Source organism: Chinchilla lanigera, unplaced genomic scaffold (genome assembly GCF_000276665.1).
Source record: "Chinchilla lanigera isolate Chin_1 unplaced genomic scaffold, ChiLan1.0 scaffold00003, whole genome shotgun sequence".
Classification (NCBI taxonomy): Eukaryota; Metazoa; Chordata; class Mammalia; order Rodentia; family Chinchillidae; genus Chinchilla; species Chinchilla lanigera.
In genome coordinates, this window is record NW_004955404.1 from 27,979,278 (window position 1) to 27,997,285 (window position 18,008).

Below are 18,008 nucleotides of genomic sequence, written 5' to 3' on the forward strand. Positions count from 1 at the left end.
ACCTCAAAGCTTAAAGAGTCTGCCACACAAACATGTCAGTGAAGCCAAGGTGGTGATGATCTATTTTGAATCCCAAAGTGCTTTTCAAAAGGATGCACCACAGGTTCACATTTCCACATCTATACAACTTTATTAACAAATAAAATACACTGCTGCATGTCTTATATATGGGTAAGGGCGTTCCTATAATGATTAATGGAACATTATCATCTAACAGTTGAACTTTATCAAGAGTGAGGTTTTAAAAATTAATAATAATATACTAATATTTCATTAAATATTTGAATAACTAAACAATTAAAATAACATTTCTTAGCAGTTTTAAAATGTAAAATTGTTTATAATTGGAATCGTTCATTAAGCTGGAATCATTCAAAAACTATTTACAAAAAAAAATTACTAAATATCTTCTAAGGGCAAGAGGCCAGGAAAGACTGTGACAACATTAATAGATCTCATCTCTACTGTAGTTTCTTCTCTCAAAGGGCAGGAAGTTTCTTCTCTCAAAGATTTATTATTTTTAATAAATCAACCCAGCCTGATCTCAGCCTGCTATCATTGAATTACACTAATTACAGTAGCTTAGTAAATTTGTATATGTGAACTTTGCAGATTTAGGGGAAAAAAGCAAAGTTCTGATATTGGATCAATAGTGCATGCTCATCTTCAGTAAGTATATATACTTACTTCTTATATTAAGAAATCCTGAATTTTTCTCTAATGAAATATTCTGAACTCCACTTTTTCAGTTATGAGGATTAACTGAAAAAATATTTTTCTGTTCTTTCTTTGAGACAGTCTTGCTGGGTATTCCAGGCTAGCCTTGAACTCACTATGTAACCCAGCCTGATCTCAAAATCACAGCAATCCTCCTGCCTCAGCCTCCCAAGTGGTAGAATTACAGGTATGCACCACCATGCTTGTCTTGATTATTGTTTACAGGTTAAAATTTATGAACAACTTTAAGACATGTCTAAAAAGGAATATAAGATGTCAAGTTTGGAAGTTAGTATTTTTCTATTAACCAGAGATTTTCATTTTAACTTAGTGCAATAGGATTTATATTGATTTTAAATTTCTAAAATCTATCCTAAATATACTATATAGAAAAGCATTTCTGCCTCAAAATAGTTTATTGTACAACTACATAAAAATAGATTGCCCTAACCATAACTACCTTATTCAACTATAACAGAAAGCAATTTAAGACATTTTTGCACTAGCTTCCAAGTCCCAGGTCACATTCATTCAAAAACATTTAGACAGCCAAGTAAGAGTACTGATATTCAATCTTTAAGGTGGACTACAAAGGTGGTCAAGCATCCCCAAACAAACAGCTGTTCAAGCTACAGAAAATGAAAGGCAGGGTGCGGACTGGATAAATCTGGAAGAGAATGCTATGTTTTTTGGAAATAACATTTTGATGCCTCTGCTTGAATGATGAGATTAAAGGCTATCACTGAATTACACTACTTACAGTAGCTTAGTAAATTTGTATATGTGAACTTTGCAGATTTAGGGGAAAAAAGCAAAGTTCTGATATTGGATCAATAGTGTATGCTCATCTTCAGAAACCAAGTACAAATACTATAAAAATTTAAATTTTAATAAATGTATGTTTGATAGCTGAGCTTCCTAAGAATTAAAAATTAACATGTATCAAAGCTTAATTTCATTTAAAATTTATTAAAAGAATAGTACAGGTGTATAGGAAATGAGTAGGAGATAGAGAAGCTATCCAGCATGAGTATAGAGATGTTATGAATACAGTCTGATTTTAATTCATTTCCCAATTAGGCAACTAAATTAAATATTTTGTTTTCTTTACCCCATGATCTTGTTTTACCTCAAGGGGTATAACACCAGTTTAATCATTAATAAAAATCCTACACAGGGGAGTAAAATGAATGAAGGAAAATAAAATATAGGAGGCTCAATTAGCAAACAAAACTTACGTTTTATTTATCAAAGATAATGAAAAAATTAGAAAATACAAAGAAGTACAAAAGACGTTATAAAGCATAATAAATTTTATTTTTTTCAGAAATGAAAGTGTCCCTCTATACTTAGGTGTAACTTTTAGCAGTAGTCAGTGTCTAATAATCGATTTTAAATGTTCCATATCGCTGTATTAAGTGATTTTAAAGTTTAAGAGATGTTATCCCCATCATTTTAATACTGGCATTCAAAAGCAAAGATATAACTGGGGAAAAGGAGATAAAAAATGATTTGCAAGATGCAAAATGCAGTACTTACAAATGCAAAGCAGATTCCAGTTGTAATAATGATTACACTCTCACCACACACATATGCACAGCCCAGGCCCCTGTATTCCACACACATTTTTCAGAACTTGAAAATAGTTATTTTGCATATCTCAGTTCAGATTATGATTTTTTAAATTAACCCTATAACCATAAAGCAAGGAGCTATTAATAGAATACGATTTTATTTGCTAAGCTTAACAAACATCTAAAGAAAAAGTATTACAGTGACAAAGATATTTCATTGGCTTTTTAAGAGACAAATGTAAATGAGAATATCTTATTTTGAAAATTAACTTTAAAATTGTCTTAAATGAAATAAATATAATATCTAATACAATCTCTTTCTGTAAGAATCTCTGTGATGGGTAATCCTAAACATCAAGCGTCTCATTTGAAAATCCCTAAAAGTAGCATGTCCCTTAAAAAAATTTTTTTTTCTTATAAAGGACATCTGGTATACCCACATTTTCTTAAAATTTGTCCTAAAGCAAACTCTAACACTCAAATTTTCTATAGGTATTTAGTTTACTTAATTTAAAATTAATGAAAAGATAACCTGACACAATTTCTAAGAAAACAATGTAAAAAGTAATTTATGCATGGTTATTATTTACAGTGTTTTCCTAATTAGTATCATATTCAAAAATCTGACAAATCCTTTCAAATAATCAGCACTGCAGTTTTAATAGAATTTTTATATAACAAAGAATATTTCATGTGTAGAATTACTAGATGGATCTAAGAGTCAGAAACTAAAGCATTTGATATGTTTAGTAACTTCATTTTTATTATACTTACAGTCAAGTTAGAAGTCAATGGCAAATACATGCTGGAAGACTCTACCACTCAATTCTCTCAATTATATCAAACATTGATTAGCCAAATGTTACTGGACTTTACGCCTACAACTTTACAATTTCTTCAAGTATATGCAAATTTTTAAAATGGGCACATACGCAAATGTGCAAACCAAATAACATATAAATAATTAAAGAAAAAACAGAAATGGCTTTTAAGCATAACCACCCTGCCATTTAATTTTGAAGCTCCATCTTTTCTTCAGTAATTTTTCTTCTATTAGTAGTCTTCTATCCCATTAAAGTTGGAGATTTACAGATGACAAATTTCACACTGGTATAAGAAAGGAATGTTGGGTTGATGCAATCTAGAGACAAAGAATTAATACTAAAATGTAGTAAGTTGCACTTACCCAAATTGTAGTACAATAAAATCCACCTTACAGCAGCACTACATAAAATACGTAAGTTCTTTCCATAAATACAGTATAAAATAGTATACATCAGAACATATTTTGAAGCATAAGAGACTCATCTAGAAAATACTTATTAATACACAATGATAATCACTACTCACAGAATATCATTCAGATGAGTAAAACTACTTTGCCTTTTCTCTTACTGCTAATACTGACAAATATTAGTAACACCACTTGCAAAGATATTTTACTGGTTAAAAAGAAAACAACTCTAGGGGTAAGGGAACTTAAAGGAATGCTTGAAGTGATACTTTTTAATATAAACCAGAAACAACATTGTATGCACTGTACTCTTCAGCAGACGTAAGTAAATTATATATACTTATGAATAACCCATAAAAATTATAAGGAAAATTTAAGCAACCATATCACAAACCACACAAATCTAGTTATTAAAAAAAATTAGTCATCCTTCAATCCATAGGGACTGTTCCAGGGCGCCCTTTGAATACCAAAATCCTCAGCTGCTCAAGTACTTCATCTAAGTAGTATCTGCATATAGCCTACATACACCATCCTGCATTCTTCCAGGTCATCTCTAGATTACATGTAATACCTAATACAATTTAAGTGCTATGGAAACATCTGTTGTGCTGCATTGTTTAGGGAACAAGAAAAGGGGGGAAAAGTCTATACATGTTCAGCAGTGATGTAATTTTTCTTTTTCATATATTTTCAATCCATGGCTAGTTAAAAACAGAGATGTAGAATCCAAGTGTATACTGTACCTAAATTATACTAACCTTGAAATGCCTTACAATCAGAAATAAAGTGTGTCAGTAGACACTTCATTTATGAGTTCAAATACTTTAAAATTTAAATATAGAATACAGATATAAAGATATAAAGTATATAAATAAAGATATAAAGTATATAATACTTGCTTTGAAAATAGGATAGAGAATAAAGATACCAGGATTCATTATGTGGAGATGCTCCGGGCTAAGTAAGTGAATGCTATGACTATACACACAGTCTCCAGACACTGCTGGGTCACCAGCCAGGCAGCCTGTGCTCATTTCTTTATTTCCTCGTTCATTCAAGATATAGCCTTCATTACTGATACAAAGTAACACGCATTATGAACACAGTAACAGAACTATTTTCTGCACACAATTTTTTTGGAGGGTCTTTCTGAGACAGGCCTTGAGCTTACTTTGTAGCCCAGGCTGGTCTCAAACTCACAATGGTCCTCCTGCCTCAGCCTCCCAAGTGCTGGGATTATAGGTGTGCACCATCACATGCGGCTCTTCACACAATTTTTATTCCTTGATCTAGACTGTTAAAATAACTGCATGACAAATTGTTTCTCAATACGGATTTTTTTGAACAGATGTCTATGTGGATTTCAAATTGTTTTAGCAAAATGCACATCGTTTCTGTTTAAGTACTCTTCACATTTTGTTTTTAAGGCTGCACACTTTGTACTGGTGGTTACTTCAAACACATCCTGTAGTCAATTTTGCAAAAGAAGTTTAAAAAGAATGATTTAAAGTTTTATTTCATTCACGTATTTTAAAATTGAAATGTACGAAATCCAATTTAAAATGTTTTAAAGTTATCTAAAAAGGCTTATACCTTACTAAATTTCAATAAGCTATTAACAGCATGAAAATATATTAAATATGCTAACTTTGAGAGTGAACATTATGCATTTAGTATTGTGAATTAAATGTGCATACATAAAGGGAATACACTATCAACATAATAGTATTTACCTCTACAACAAGAAGAAATATCTTGTTCTATGAGCAGCCGCCATACTTTCAGACATGTTTCTGACTTTTAGATAATTAACAAAGCCTCTGAAGAAAAGGAGAAGGCCTGAAAAAAATTAAAGTAACATAAATATATTATGTTCCTATGCACAAACAGGGAGATGCTAGATAAATTTAAAACAAATACAAGTAAGATCCTTTGAGCTCAAGGAAGTTCATTTGTAGATTCCATTTATTTTACAAAATGATAACTTTATCAATTTACTGCCATCCTGTCTTTCAATTTAAGTCTCAATGTACCAAAATCAAAGTAAACCCAACTCTGAAAATCCAGAATTACATAAAACATATATACCTGTTAAACCAAAACATTTTAATAGAAAAAATATATATGCATTTGTTAAGTGATTCCTATAAATAGTGAAGTCATCTATGGCATTTTACTTATTCAACTTATATCAAACCTTTCAATTAATATAACTAATGATCAAACAAAATATACTTATTAATATAAAATACTCAAGAGAATATATGCATACAGCTGCCAGCAATTGTTGGGAAAAACATTAAGCCTGTCTCGTAAGCCTGTCAAGTGCTTCTGACCTGTGAAATCTATATTTGAAGATGTATACCTTTTGTTCATTTTTAAAATTATGAATCGTTATTTTCAAGTAATAATAAGGAACTAATGTAGACTAAAAAGACAAAGTCAAAAAGAAGACTTGGGAGGCAGTAACCGGTGATTTCTTAGACGATTAGATATTCAAGGTACCTACCACAGTCTTCTCTGTAAAATATTATTTTAAAATAACCATCTACATCACAGGTATTTTTATAATTTAAAAGCATTGGTTATGAAAAGCTTTAAAGTTGCAGGTGAAAATAATACATATGTAGAAAAGCACTGTCACTGTTAGTCTATACCTTTAAAATATCAAGCATGCAATTCTTAGGCAAACAACTTATTAACTCCAGCAAACATATAAATAGAAAAATGGTACAGGACAAAAACAAAAACAGAAGCTATGTATATGTGCAACTCTTTTCACTGGCAAGCAAAGTGTCTGTGAATTTATAATACAAAATCCAAACTAAATTTGTGCCCCAAACACATGACAGTATTCAAAACACCAAAAATGGGGAGTTTGTTTGTAATAAACTAGCAAGACAGAAGAAATGTATACGTGATTTAAACGGGCATTAATTTCAGTTAAATCCAGTCCCATCTGCTTCCTATGTCCCAGGCCCTCCGCTCATGACTTCCTCTTTCTAAATTCTATCTTCACGCCCTTCCAGATGCTGCTCAAAGATAATGGTATTGTTTCTAAAAGGCAACAGTATTACTGGGAAATGCAGACCCAAATTACTTGTGCGATCCCTTCTTTTGTCTATGAAGCTGTTACTTCTAAGACAATTTTTTCTGCTCATCTCTTTTAAAGTGAGCCTATTTTCATGTCTGAAACCCAACCACTCAGTGGATGCTGCTTCTCAACATGCTATAATATACTCAACATTCTTCTGAGTATAAGAGCAACACTTTCAGTACTGATGAGATTTTCACATTCCTAAGTGAAATGCTAGGTATCGTCCTGATGGGGAAATCTGATTAGGAGCTCTACCCCACAGCTATCTTCCTACAATTCTCTCAAATTCTTAATAATGTACACAGCAAGCAAATATACTCAACTTGTATGTTTATATACCTAGTATTACAATTTTTTCATCTTTAGGTAAATGCAATATGATTCAGTCAATCAGAATACAATTAACAACATGAAACAGACTTAACCTTTACAAAAGTCTACTTCTTAACACACCTGTAACACTAGAGTAACTGCTTTACTAGAAAAAGAATCACTATTAGAGAAAGAATTTGGTGACCACCAAGAATTTGTTCTCCGAAATGCCTTAAGATCCAAAAGCATGACTTAAAAACTCAAAGAGAAGACTGCCACCTACTGAAATGCTATTACTTTCTGATGCGATTATGTTCAGTAGAAACAAACACATCCTTCGTATCAGTAAGCAAACATATTTGAAAGACGCATTGAAAGTATTAGTGTGATTTTTGAAAGCAAATCATCACACGAGTTGAAAATCCATAAAATCATCAACATTAATAAAAGTATGCCCTATAAAACACAAGAGAAGTACAGTGACCATTAGTCATGAAGGCTTTCTATATACCTGGCTGATTAATGATTAGCACAGTGTACATTTCAAAAGCAGAAAGAATGTCTCCCATGATCCAAAAATTATAGAATGGACAGCATGCCCACACTATCCTATGTGCAAACTAAATTTTTATATCCTAAGATTATGAAATGAAATTATGCATGTATATTTTCAAGATAAATAATAATGGTGATTATTTTTAATCATGTAAAAATACTTAAATAAAATGTCATAGCACTCCATTATCATTCAACCACTGATTTTTTAAATTGTCAGCCTCTGCATTCTAAATCTTAGAAATCTGGAATGCTAAAGAAAATTACTTGAAAAGCTAAGATAAATGTTTATATAAGAGAATTTTACACCAGAACAATTATTTCCACAGTTATAACACAATTTACACCTTGTAATTTTAAGAAGTACCAATGCTAAACTAAAATTAGTTAAACTGAAATCAGGTAGGAGGATCACTGCAAGTTCGAGGCCAGCCTGGGCTACAAAGTGGGAGTTATAGGCCAGCCTGAACTGCATAGCGAAACCCTGTCTCAAAAAGACACAGACACACACACACACAAAAAGAAAAACCTGAAATGTAATAAGAACAAACTTACCAAGTACAAGAAAGATCCACCAAAGCCAATACTGTCCATTAAAATATCCAGTGAAATAATCAGAAAACTGTGGAGGAACATAAACATATTAACCATATTTATATTCCTAAATTTAAAAATTGTATATTCTTAGCTTCATAATAATTTACCTCAAAATCTTTAACACTTAAAAACAGCAGCACCAAGATGAAAACAAAGCAAACATATTTAATGACTGACATTAATAATATACATATGTAACTCAAAAAAATCGTATGCAATAGCAAACAAACATAAAATAGTTTATAAACCAACAGGTCAAACTGCTTGCAAGAAAGAAAAGTAGACGGTACACCTCTGAAGCAAACATTTTTCCTGTTACGACGTTCATGTCAGTCCTTTTCTCACAGTCTCTGCAAGCCATGAGTATCCCAAATACACCACAGCACCCGCTGCTTTAGGTATTAACACCAAAAGCGACATTAGTTTAATCTTATCAGATGGGGATGTTTTGGTGACCCCTATAAAGAAGAGCTTTTGACCTTCTGTACACCCCCTACTGTTAATCACTGCCAAAAATACTAGGCACATAAAGACCCCCAACTCTTTGGAGTCCTTTTATTTTCCAACTAGATGCACTCTGATTCAGTCCCCAGCGGTGAGCTGCGAACAGCTAAATGAACCTTGAAGCGGCATTTCGACAGCTCCTATTAGCAGCGGTGGCAGAGTTTCACATTCCCTATGCTGCGGGGACCCGAACGAGCCGATGGAAAGCAGGGTCTGACGGCACAGGGCTCAGGCGTCTTTTCCTTGATTAGACTGTAGACATCACACTGAAGTTTATAAGTTTTTTTTTTTAAAAAAATCAAACTAGCTTTCCTCAGTGATTCCACATAATTCTTTGCTAGTCCTTCCTTATCTACTCAGCACCTAAATAATGCCCCCAGAATTATTTTTAAACTACTAAAAATTAACTTGTTTTCTACCTTCTTTCCACTGCTCTCCAAACTAAATCTTACCTAACTAAAAATAATTTTGGTGAATGCAGATGTGTGCTTGATCCGAAATTGAAAGTATTTAAAATTTTGGATGTAAGCATTTCTAACTATGCGTTAGTACTTTCCATAGCAACTTTAAAAGCATATACTTTTTGATCATAACAAAAGTACAAATTACACGGCAAAAAGCGCCTGCCTGGCAAGCGCAAGGTCGTGAGTTCGGTTCCCGGTACCGGAGAAAAACCAAAAAAAAAAAAAAGTACAAATTACAAATAATGTCGCCATTTAAGAGCACGGCAACTAAAGATTAAAGTTTTTAAAGTACTTTCTCTCAATTTCTTTTTAATTAATAAACCACAATCTACACGTTAGCTTAGAGTTTTATAAAATCCAAAGATATAAAATTTCAATATACTAGTAAAAATGTAAATCTTTTTACCAGTATATTTTTAATAAATATACTTTTAATACTTTTTAATAAGATGATTACTACTTTTTAATAAAATGATTAACAATTAAAAAGTTTTCATAAAGGTCTTAAGAGGCTATAAGAACAAAGAATAAAAGACCAAAACAATATATTTTTAATTTTCTGTGTATTGTACCGAAATCAATGAGAAAATCAGGAAGTATCATTCTTCACTAAAAATATTTACCATAAAGCTATTGTTAAATCTCAGATGAAGAACATACAATTATCTTCACCTTGAAGTCAAAGAGACTCATTATTTTAAAAGGAGAGAAAAGGAAGCTTTGGGCTCATTACTTGCGTTATCAAAAATGTTTTAAAATACTAAGATCACAGCGCTGAGCCAAGTGTGGTGTTGTTTAGAAGCACACCAGGCTCACTGGCCAATCACTGGCTCTGGAAATCAAGTTTTAGAAAATAAACTAGCCAATGCTAAGAATTTACATGCTTTTATTTTACTAATAATATACCAGTATTTTATTGTTTCTACCATCTTTCTAAAAGAACGTTAATTTTTAGTAAAACATACATGTAATTTCTTACTAGACAGGGCCTTCGTAAACATTGTTTAAAATATAGTAAAAGACAAATTAAAACAAAACACTAAGAAAAGCATGATATTCTTTTTTTATTATTATAGCGGAATTGGTGAAGAATCAAATACACCTAAGTATTACCAGCAAAGTTCTAAACCATCTTGTCTTTATTTTTGTCTCAAAGGCAAATAAAATAATTACACTGGAGTTTCAAGAAGTGAGATACACTAGATGCATTTGTAAACAAACAATAAAAACACCAGAAGCCTTAGGCAGAAGGAATACCAGAATACTAGATTAAAGGTATTTAAACAAAATTTGAGATTCATGGCAGTTCAGAAATGGAAAAAAAAAAAGGAGTAATATGACATAAAATAGTTACCAACCAATAAATGGAAACGACAGACTTTTAGGAGAATACACTTCTAGCACTAAACTCTAAGAGGAATTTAAGGATTAGAGCATTTCAGCAAAAGTTAAGGTACAGGGTAGCTGAGGCAGTACAGACAGGACTGGGATTGAATTAAGTCCAAGCTAAATTCTAACCCATGTGCAGACTGTGGGGCTTTCAGCCAGTTATTAGGTTCTTTTTATCCCCAATTCCCTCATCAATAAATGCTGGAATCACTGCCACTATCAAAGATACAGATCAGTTTAAACAATCTGATGTTTGTAATAAATTAAACCTGAACAGTCGATGAATGACGGTTATTATTCTATACAAGAGATTTTTAAAAATCCCTTTCACATCAATTCTCAGTACATATTAACAGGTTGATATTAGCTTTCACTCAGCAAATACATTTAAAGGAAAACCAAGTAGTTCCCATAATCAAACAATGCTAATATATACCTTATGAATCTGAGGAACTCCAGGCTTTGATTTTTAATTTTCATCTTATCACATTAATCAGACCTGATGACTAGATCATCTAACCCCTTTTCAACTGGCATTCTAGGAGGAAATCAGGCTCTAGGACCCTGAAGGCACAGGTTATCTACATCAACTTCCTTTTTTGCAGCTAGAATGACATTAGCAATTTGCCAACTTCAGGAGGATTGAGAAAATAGTTCTCAAATAATATTCTTTGTTCTGTGATTTAAATGAGTGATGCCTTTTTATAACAGGAACTGATTCTATTAACATCGTAACGAAGGTTGGACATACTTAGCTCCAACCTTCTGGGTTTTCCTAGTAATAACTCCTGCAAGGGCAGGGACTGCACCGTTGTCTCTGTACGCTCTGCAGCACCTAACAGACTTATGCTCATGGAGGAAACTCACTATGCATCTTCTGGAATAAAACTCAAAAAAGAAACATCCAGGGGTCAGCTCTCACAATGGCTCAGATTTTAATCATCTTAGAAGAAACCAGTCCACAGGTCCCACCAACAATCAATGGACAATTAGCCCAAACCTGTAATCCGGTCTGAACTAACACAGGATCTCCTAAGAGTACTAAAACACTGAGAAGCTATAAAATAAACTTTATAACAATGAATAAATACATTATATCCACAGTATTAATGTTAAAGTATTGGGTACCTTTTATTCAAATTAATAATACAGATCCATTATCTAAGTGTCTGAAGAATGTAAGAGAAGCTAATATATTAGACCTGTGACTGTATTAACTTTTGAAAGATTGAGCTCATTTAAGTAAAAGTCAATGTTTATATAAATATGACTGACAGAATTTATTATGTATTTTATTAATCATATAATAGCACTAAAAAATTGTGGGTAACTTTTCAGAAGACTTAGTAAAACAGTGAACAAACAAAGCCACTCCCAATCCTTCCCCTTGCCCAGGCATCATAGAACAAATATTTGTGCAAAGAAGCCCAAAAGGCAAGAGGCAAAGTCAAGTCAAGGTTAGGGACTGATTATGACAATGGCACTAATGCCTAGGTTATTTTCACAGGAAACTACCTGAGCCTAGGAAAGCTGCTGAGATGGGAAAGGAAAGGGTGTTTCACTGTTTATCTAAACATCACCTTGTAAGTGATAAGAAGAAGGCAGAGAGTGATTTCAGGAACAACAAACAAATGGGAAAGCTTAGAAATAATGTAAGGGGAAAAAGATGAGTTCTGATAGCCACTTCATAGGCTCTGCTTTTACTTCTGAGCTCTGAGTGTTACCAAAAAAGAACATTTAAGCTCATAATTTATAAAACTACAGAAATTTCAGTTTTTATCTGCTTTTAGCCATACCTATACTGTATCAAAATAGTAATAACCGTGATTTACCAAGCACATATATTTGTGCAGCAATTGGGCAAGGCTCTTTATTTTGCATACCTCATTCAAACCCTGTGAGGCAGCCTGTTGGAAGAAACTGATGCTCAGAACAACTAAGTGGGATTCATGTGCATGAAGTGAACACTTATGAATCACGCAGAAAATTTCACACCTTTTTAATTTTAGAGGTAACAGACATATACCCTATTAAGACACTCACCCGCACGATAAGGATCCATTTGATCAATGAAAGGCCAAATCCACAGATAGCACCGTACCTTCCAGCTATAGTATTGGTGATACAGAAGGATAAACAAAATCCAAGCCAGTTGAATATAAATGCCACTAAAAGCAAAAGAAACTTCTTTTAAAGGTCACAATACGGAAAGTAACACCGACGGAATATTACCCAGTAAAGGCGAGCAACCCTTGGTAAAGAGTTTTCAATGATAACAGCGAGCAGCAGCACGCGTGCCATACCTGCACCGCCACTGACGTTAACAGTGCTTCACTGCTGAAGCAGCAGCTCCTTTTGTTTTAACTCTACGAGTTAAGCCTTCTTTATGGACTGTAGTGTGCCTGTATAAATGTATTAGCTGTTTACTGTGCATCTACAGATGGGTAAGCATGGATTCTCGTTAGTTCAGTCAACAGGAATCGAAGTTACAGTTTATCACCAGCAAGTGAAAGAACAGCTTTAAGCCAGCTAAAAACTATACGGCAATGTAGCTTCCACGCACTCCCATCCTAAGAGTTCAGCTAGCCTAAGTCACCAGGCAAAAACTTGGCTTTTTTAAAAAAAGGTAAAACATAATACTTCACAACCAATATTTTATGGGCATCTTAAGGTATAATCATAATTCTTAGATTTTACTTTCCTGTATTCACGTACAATCCATAATCCCATCTAAGCACTATATTAAGACACAGCTTCATATGGGCAGATAACTCACCAAAGCATTGTTTTTCAGTATGAGTGGGGTAAATCTTTCAGGAACTATAACTTTTGATTTGTATATGGTAAGTTCTCAAAACAATTTATGGAATAAAGATGCTCAACATCATCATCATTAGAGAAATGCAAATTAAAACCACCATTAGATATCACTACACTACCTATTAGTCTAAAATAATAAAAATCTGCGAATACCAACTGCTAACCTCATGTACGGCTGGTGAGAATACAAAACAGTACAGTCACTGTGGAGAAAGTGCGGTAATCTCTTACAAGTCAGATTTACATTTTAAAACACTTCCCAATTTTTTAAAGTTACAAACACTGTAGTTTGTCCTTCTGATTCCCTCAAGTCTAAAATGCAAACGGTGCAAGTAATTCATTAGAACAACAGTGTGCGGACACCGAGATTCGCAAGCACATGGCACAAATGAACTTTGGAAGAAAAGTTTCCTAAACAGACCCAAACAGTTCACTACCTTTCAAAGCGCTAGAATTCAAAGCTGTTTCTATAGACCGTCAATTATACTTGAATTAAATCTTAATTTAGAGTTCAACTGATGAACAACTAGATTCTATTCCACTGCCTTAAATATTTTCTTAAAATTAAGATAGGAGATACTCAGATTAGGCATGTACATCAAATAACTGTGATAATACTTTAAATCTTATGAAAAGCAAAAACATTATTAAAGGATCCATAATTTCTTCCTTTACAATTTCTGAACAAGAACAGGTACTCACACTATCAACTTTTAAGAGTAAATTCTTTTAGGTCACATAAAGTAAGAATGAAACAGACATTGAAAATAAAGGCAACAATAAATCCTATAGTAAGTGTTAAGCAAATATTATAGCATTCAATGTAGTTTTATTTGTGCAAATATGACCTTAAATGTTCAAGGAAACTTTCTAGATGTTTTACAACAGTTTTACCCAAGCACTGAAAATATAGCAAGTTGTAATTTGAAGATTAGTCACTAGATGGCAGTAATTACAAATAAATCCACACTTAGCAAAGCACACTCAACTTACTGCCTCCTAAAAGAAATGTACCAGAAAAAAAAGGTAAAAAATTACAATTTCATTCAGAGTATTTTGCAATGTTTTCAGACTAGAAAGCATAAAAATAAGTTGCAAAAACATAATTTAGTAAAGACTGAGAAAAATATTTCATATTAAACCTTGAAATATATGTATACTGACATACTACTACTGACCAAAAGTGAAGCGTGATGTGTCTAATTTATCGAGCATTTCTAACATCTACATCAGTGGGATGTTTTCAGCTCTAGAAAATAAGGATTGTAAAGAAGACTGGAGAGAAACAGTAAGAACTAAGTTTGCAGACTAATAATTAGCTGGTATCAAATAACATGCTTTTATTCCCAAGAAACAGTTATTGATGCTACAAACAGTATAATGATTTAGATTATTTTCCAATTAGGATTCCTTAAGACACAACCAAGAAAGCAACGTACGTGGGAAATGCATTATTAAAAGAAAGCATTACCAAATGAACTAAAACTAAGACTAAAAAAAGGCAGGTTTCCAGACTAATAGTACCAAATGAGCATTTGTAACCAAAATGCTCATTTCCTTCTTTTCCATTAAAAATGGCAACTACAACCAACTTAAGATTTAAATACTATGTACGTAATTTATTTGATCAGTAACTTGAATATAATTTAATAAACTTGAGAAAAGAAAGAGAGCTGCCCGCCCACCTCTGTTCTTCAGCAAGTGAAATAAAGACACAAAGCAAGACAGCATTTCAAAAGGGGACAAAAGGGTAAGTGAATTTCAACTCAAAAGTAACTCCACACACAAAGTACGACTTTTCTGTTAAAGATGGCTGTGGGGCGTGGTGGCGCACGCCTGTAATCCCAGCACTTGGGAAGCTGAGCCAGGAGAACTGTCAGGTGTTTGAAGCCAGCCTGGGATACACAGTGAGATCAAGCCCAGCCTGGAATACATAGCAAGATCCTGTCTCAAAAGAAAAAAAAAAGGAATTTCGCAAGATGTTAAAAAGAACACTAATTAGGGCTTCTGACCTTCTAACTACACACCATTCCTAGTGACAGTGTGCTGCTGCCCAGAATATCCTCTTTTCTTTCTGCTTAATGGCATTCAAATGGAAGCCTTCTGCCCCAAAAACAGGACTTACAGTTTCATTCTGTGTATCCCCACAGCGTGGGATGGATGCAGCGTTTCTCTTACAAAATATTTATCTGTATACCTTTTGGTTGCCCATATCTACCACAATGGCTGCAACACATAATTATCCAGTCAGTGTTAAATAAAGGCTAGGATCTGTATTCATTAGGTCGCTATTCTGAACTATTATTTTAAATAAAGTAAACACATGCTAATATTTTCTTTATGATGTTATTTTTTGGCTTTTTGTATTTTTTATTTCTTTATTTCAGTTTATTAGTTTATGTGTGTGGTACCTAATGTTCATATTCCTTATGGGAGTTCGTATGTTCCTTTTTTCATCCTTTTCCCCCCACCCCGAGCTCTTCCCACCCCTTGATCCCCTTCCTTGTTTGCACAGGTCCGCAGCACACATTCACACTCCTTGTGCGGAGCTGCTGCAAGTACAGAGCACACCCTAACTCCTTCTGTCACCCTTCGTCCTGCCCCTTCCCCTCCCCATCTCTCGAGCCCCTTTCCCTCTGAGAACAACTGGTCCCCTTACTTCCTATTATCTACCTTTTACTTACTATTCAGGGTTTCTCCTAACAGAGAAACCACGTGATATTTAAGCGTGTGTGTCCAGTTTATCTCACTTTATGGTCTCAAAGTAAGCCCATGTTCCTGCAAATGAATCAAGTTTATCCTCCTTTATATGACGTTACTTTAATTGCACAGCGGTGTAGAAAGATGACTTACTGAAAAACGCCAGCATGAAAATGCCATCGTTGCCCACTCTCAGCTGGTCTGCATCACTGAAGTCGTCTCTGGGTGGACACTCTTCCTCCTGATTCTGTAAAACATAACAGCAGAAGAGCTCCCTCAGCTAATTATGTTGCCTTAAATGTAACAATAAGAACTTCGATAAAATACAATGTTCTCAAGGTGTATAGACAAAATTATATAGTAAGTACAACGTCTGGCTCTAAGTATTCAAAGAACAGCAAGCTAGTATTTCTTCATGGGCCCCCCTGAAAAGCATAACTTTAGCAATAAACACACAGAAAAGGAAGCTGAATAGTATCGAACTTACAAAGTGTCAAGAAGGTAAATGTGACACTAGCGTCAAATGGAAAAACAGGAATAATCAGGGGTGATGTACAAATCTGTATAACTTGTGTTTCATAATCTGCACATAAAAATTTATCAAAAATAAAAATGTATATACCCACTGATCCAGTAGCTCCAGATCTTGAAATATATTGTAGAGAGATATTGCAACACTACCACTTATAAGAAATAATGTAAGGGCCAAGGCTGTAACTCAGCAGCAAAAGTGCTTGCCTGGCAATCCTGAGGTCATGAGTTCGATTTCCAGTACAAAAAAAAAAAAGAAAAGAATGAATGTAGTAAAGAGATTCATAGCAGCAATTCTTAGTGGAACCTAGTGGCAGGTCCCCCACCCCCGTACCGGAAATCGAACTCACGACCTTGCACTTGCCAGGCAGGCACTGTGCCACTGAGCTAAATCCCCAGCCTCCACAGCAGCAATTCTTAAAAGCAAGTGATCAGACACAATCTAAATGTCACCCACAGTGGGCTGTGCTGGGCAGTAATTCCTGGGTCTCTCATGCTTCTGCATGTCTTGCTGGCAGAGGTACTGGCTGCCTTTCTCTGCACATTTACACAGTGGAGAACTTTGGAAGAGACTGTTTCCCTTCAGGACAAAGATATAGATTCTCTCACTGATCATTAAAAAATGATTTAGATTCTTCACAGTAATAGGAAAGAATAATTCTAAAATTCATGTGGAAGCACAAAGCAATCCTGAAGAAAAACAAAATCAAAATCGCTGGAGGCATCATAATACCCATTTCAAAATATACTACAGAGCTGGGCATAGTGGCCCATGCCTATTATCCCAGTACTTGGGAGGCTAAGGCAGGAAGATCATCACAAGTTTGAGGCCAGCTTAAACTACATAGCAAGATACTCTCTCAAAAGAAAAAAGAAACACACACACACACACATACACACACACACACACACACACACACACACACACACACACACACACACAGAGGAGAGAACCACTGCAACAAAAACAGAGGTACTGGCATAGAAACAGACGCACAGACCAATGGAACAGAACAGAAGACCTAAGAATAAGCTCATGTCTGCAGCCATCTGATTCCCGACAAAGGAGTAACAGAACACACTGGAGAAAAGACAGCCTGTCCAACAAAGGGCAGTGGGAAGACCAGACGTGCACCTGTAGAGGGCTGAAACTAGATCTCTCTCGCTCACTTGCTCTACAAAAGTCAACTCAACATGGATCAAAGACTTTAACATAAGATCCGAAACTTTGAAGCCAACAGAGCAAAACAAGAGAAAGACTTTAAAACATCAGAACAGGCAATGGTTTCCTCAGCAGAACTCCATTAACTCAGGAAATAAATAGCAGGAATGAACAAATGGGACTCTATAAAATTAAACAGAGGAAGCAATCAGTGGGGTCAAGAGCCAGCCTACAGAATGAGACAAAAACCTTGCTAGCTATTCATCTGGCCAAGGACTAAAACCTAGAATATATTAAGAACTCAAAAACTTTAATGCCAAATCAATCAGCAAATGAGCTGAGCAGGTAC

At 34.3% G+C, this 18,008-nt stretch overlaps 1 protein-coding gene across 1 annotated transcript in view; it reads right to left on the reverse strand.

Annotated features, from left to right (window-relative positions):
• Positions 1 to 1,937: 1,937 nt before the first annotated feature.
• Ndfip2 (Nedd4 family interacting protein 2) overlaps positions 1,938 to 18,008 on the reverse strand; it is a 70,024-nt gene continuing 53,953 nt past the window's right edge. The window contains exons 4-8 of the mRNA XM_005374124.2: positions 16,120 to 16,213; positions 12,490 to 12,614; positions 8,048 to 8,114; positions 5,262 to 5,367; positions 1,938 to 3,432 (exon numbers count right to left, since the gene is read on the reverse strand). Coding sequence (XP_005374181.2) covers positions 5,264 to 5,367; positions 8,048 to 8,114; positions 12,490 to 12,614; positions 16,120 to 16,213 — 390 coding nt within the window. The 3' untranslated portion in view covers positions 1,938 to 3,432; positions 5,262 to 5,263. The remainder of the gene's footprint in view (positions 3,433 to 5,261; positions 5,368 to 8,047; positions 8,115 to 12,489; positions 12,615 to 16,119; positions 16,214 to 18,008) is intronic.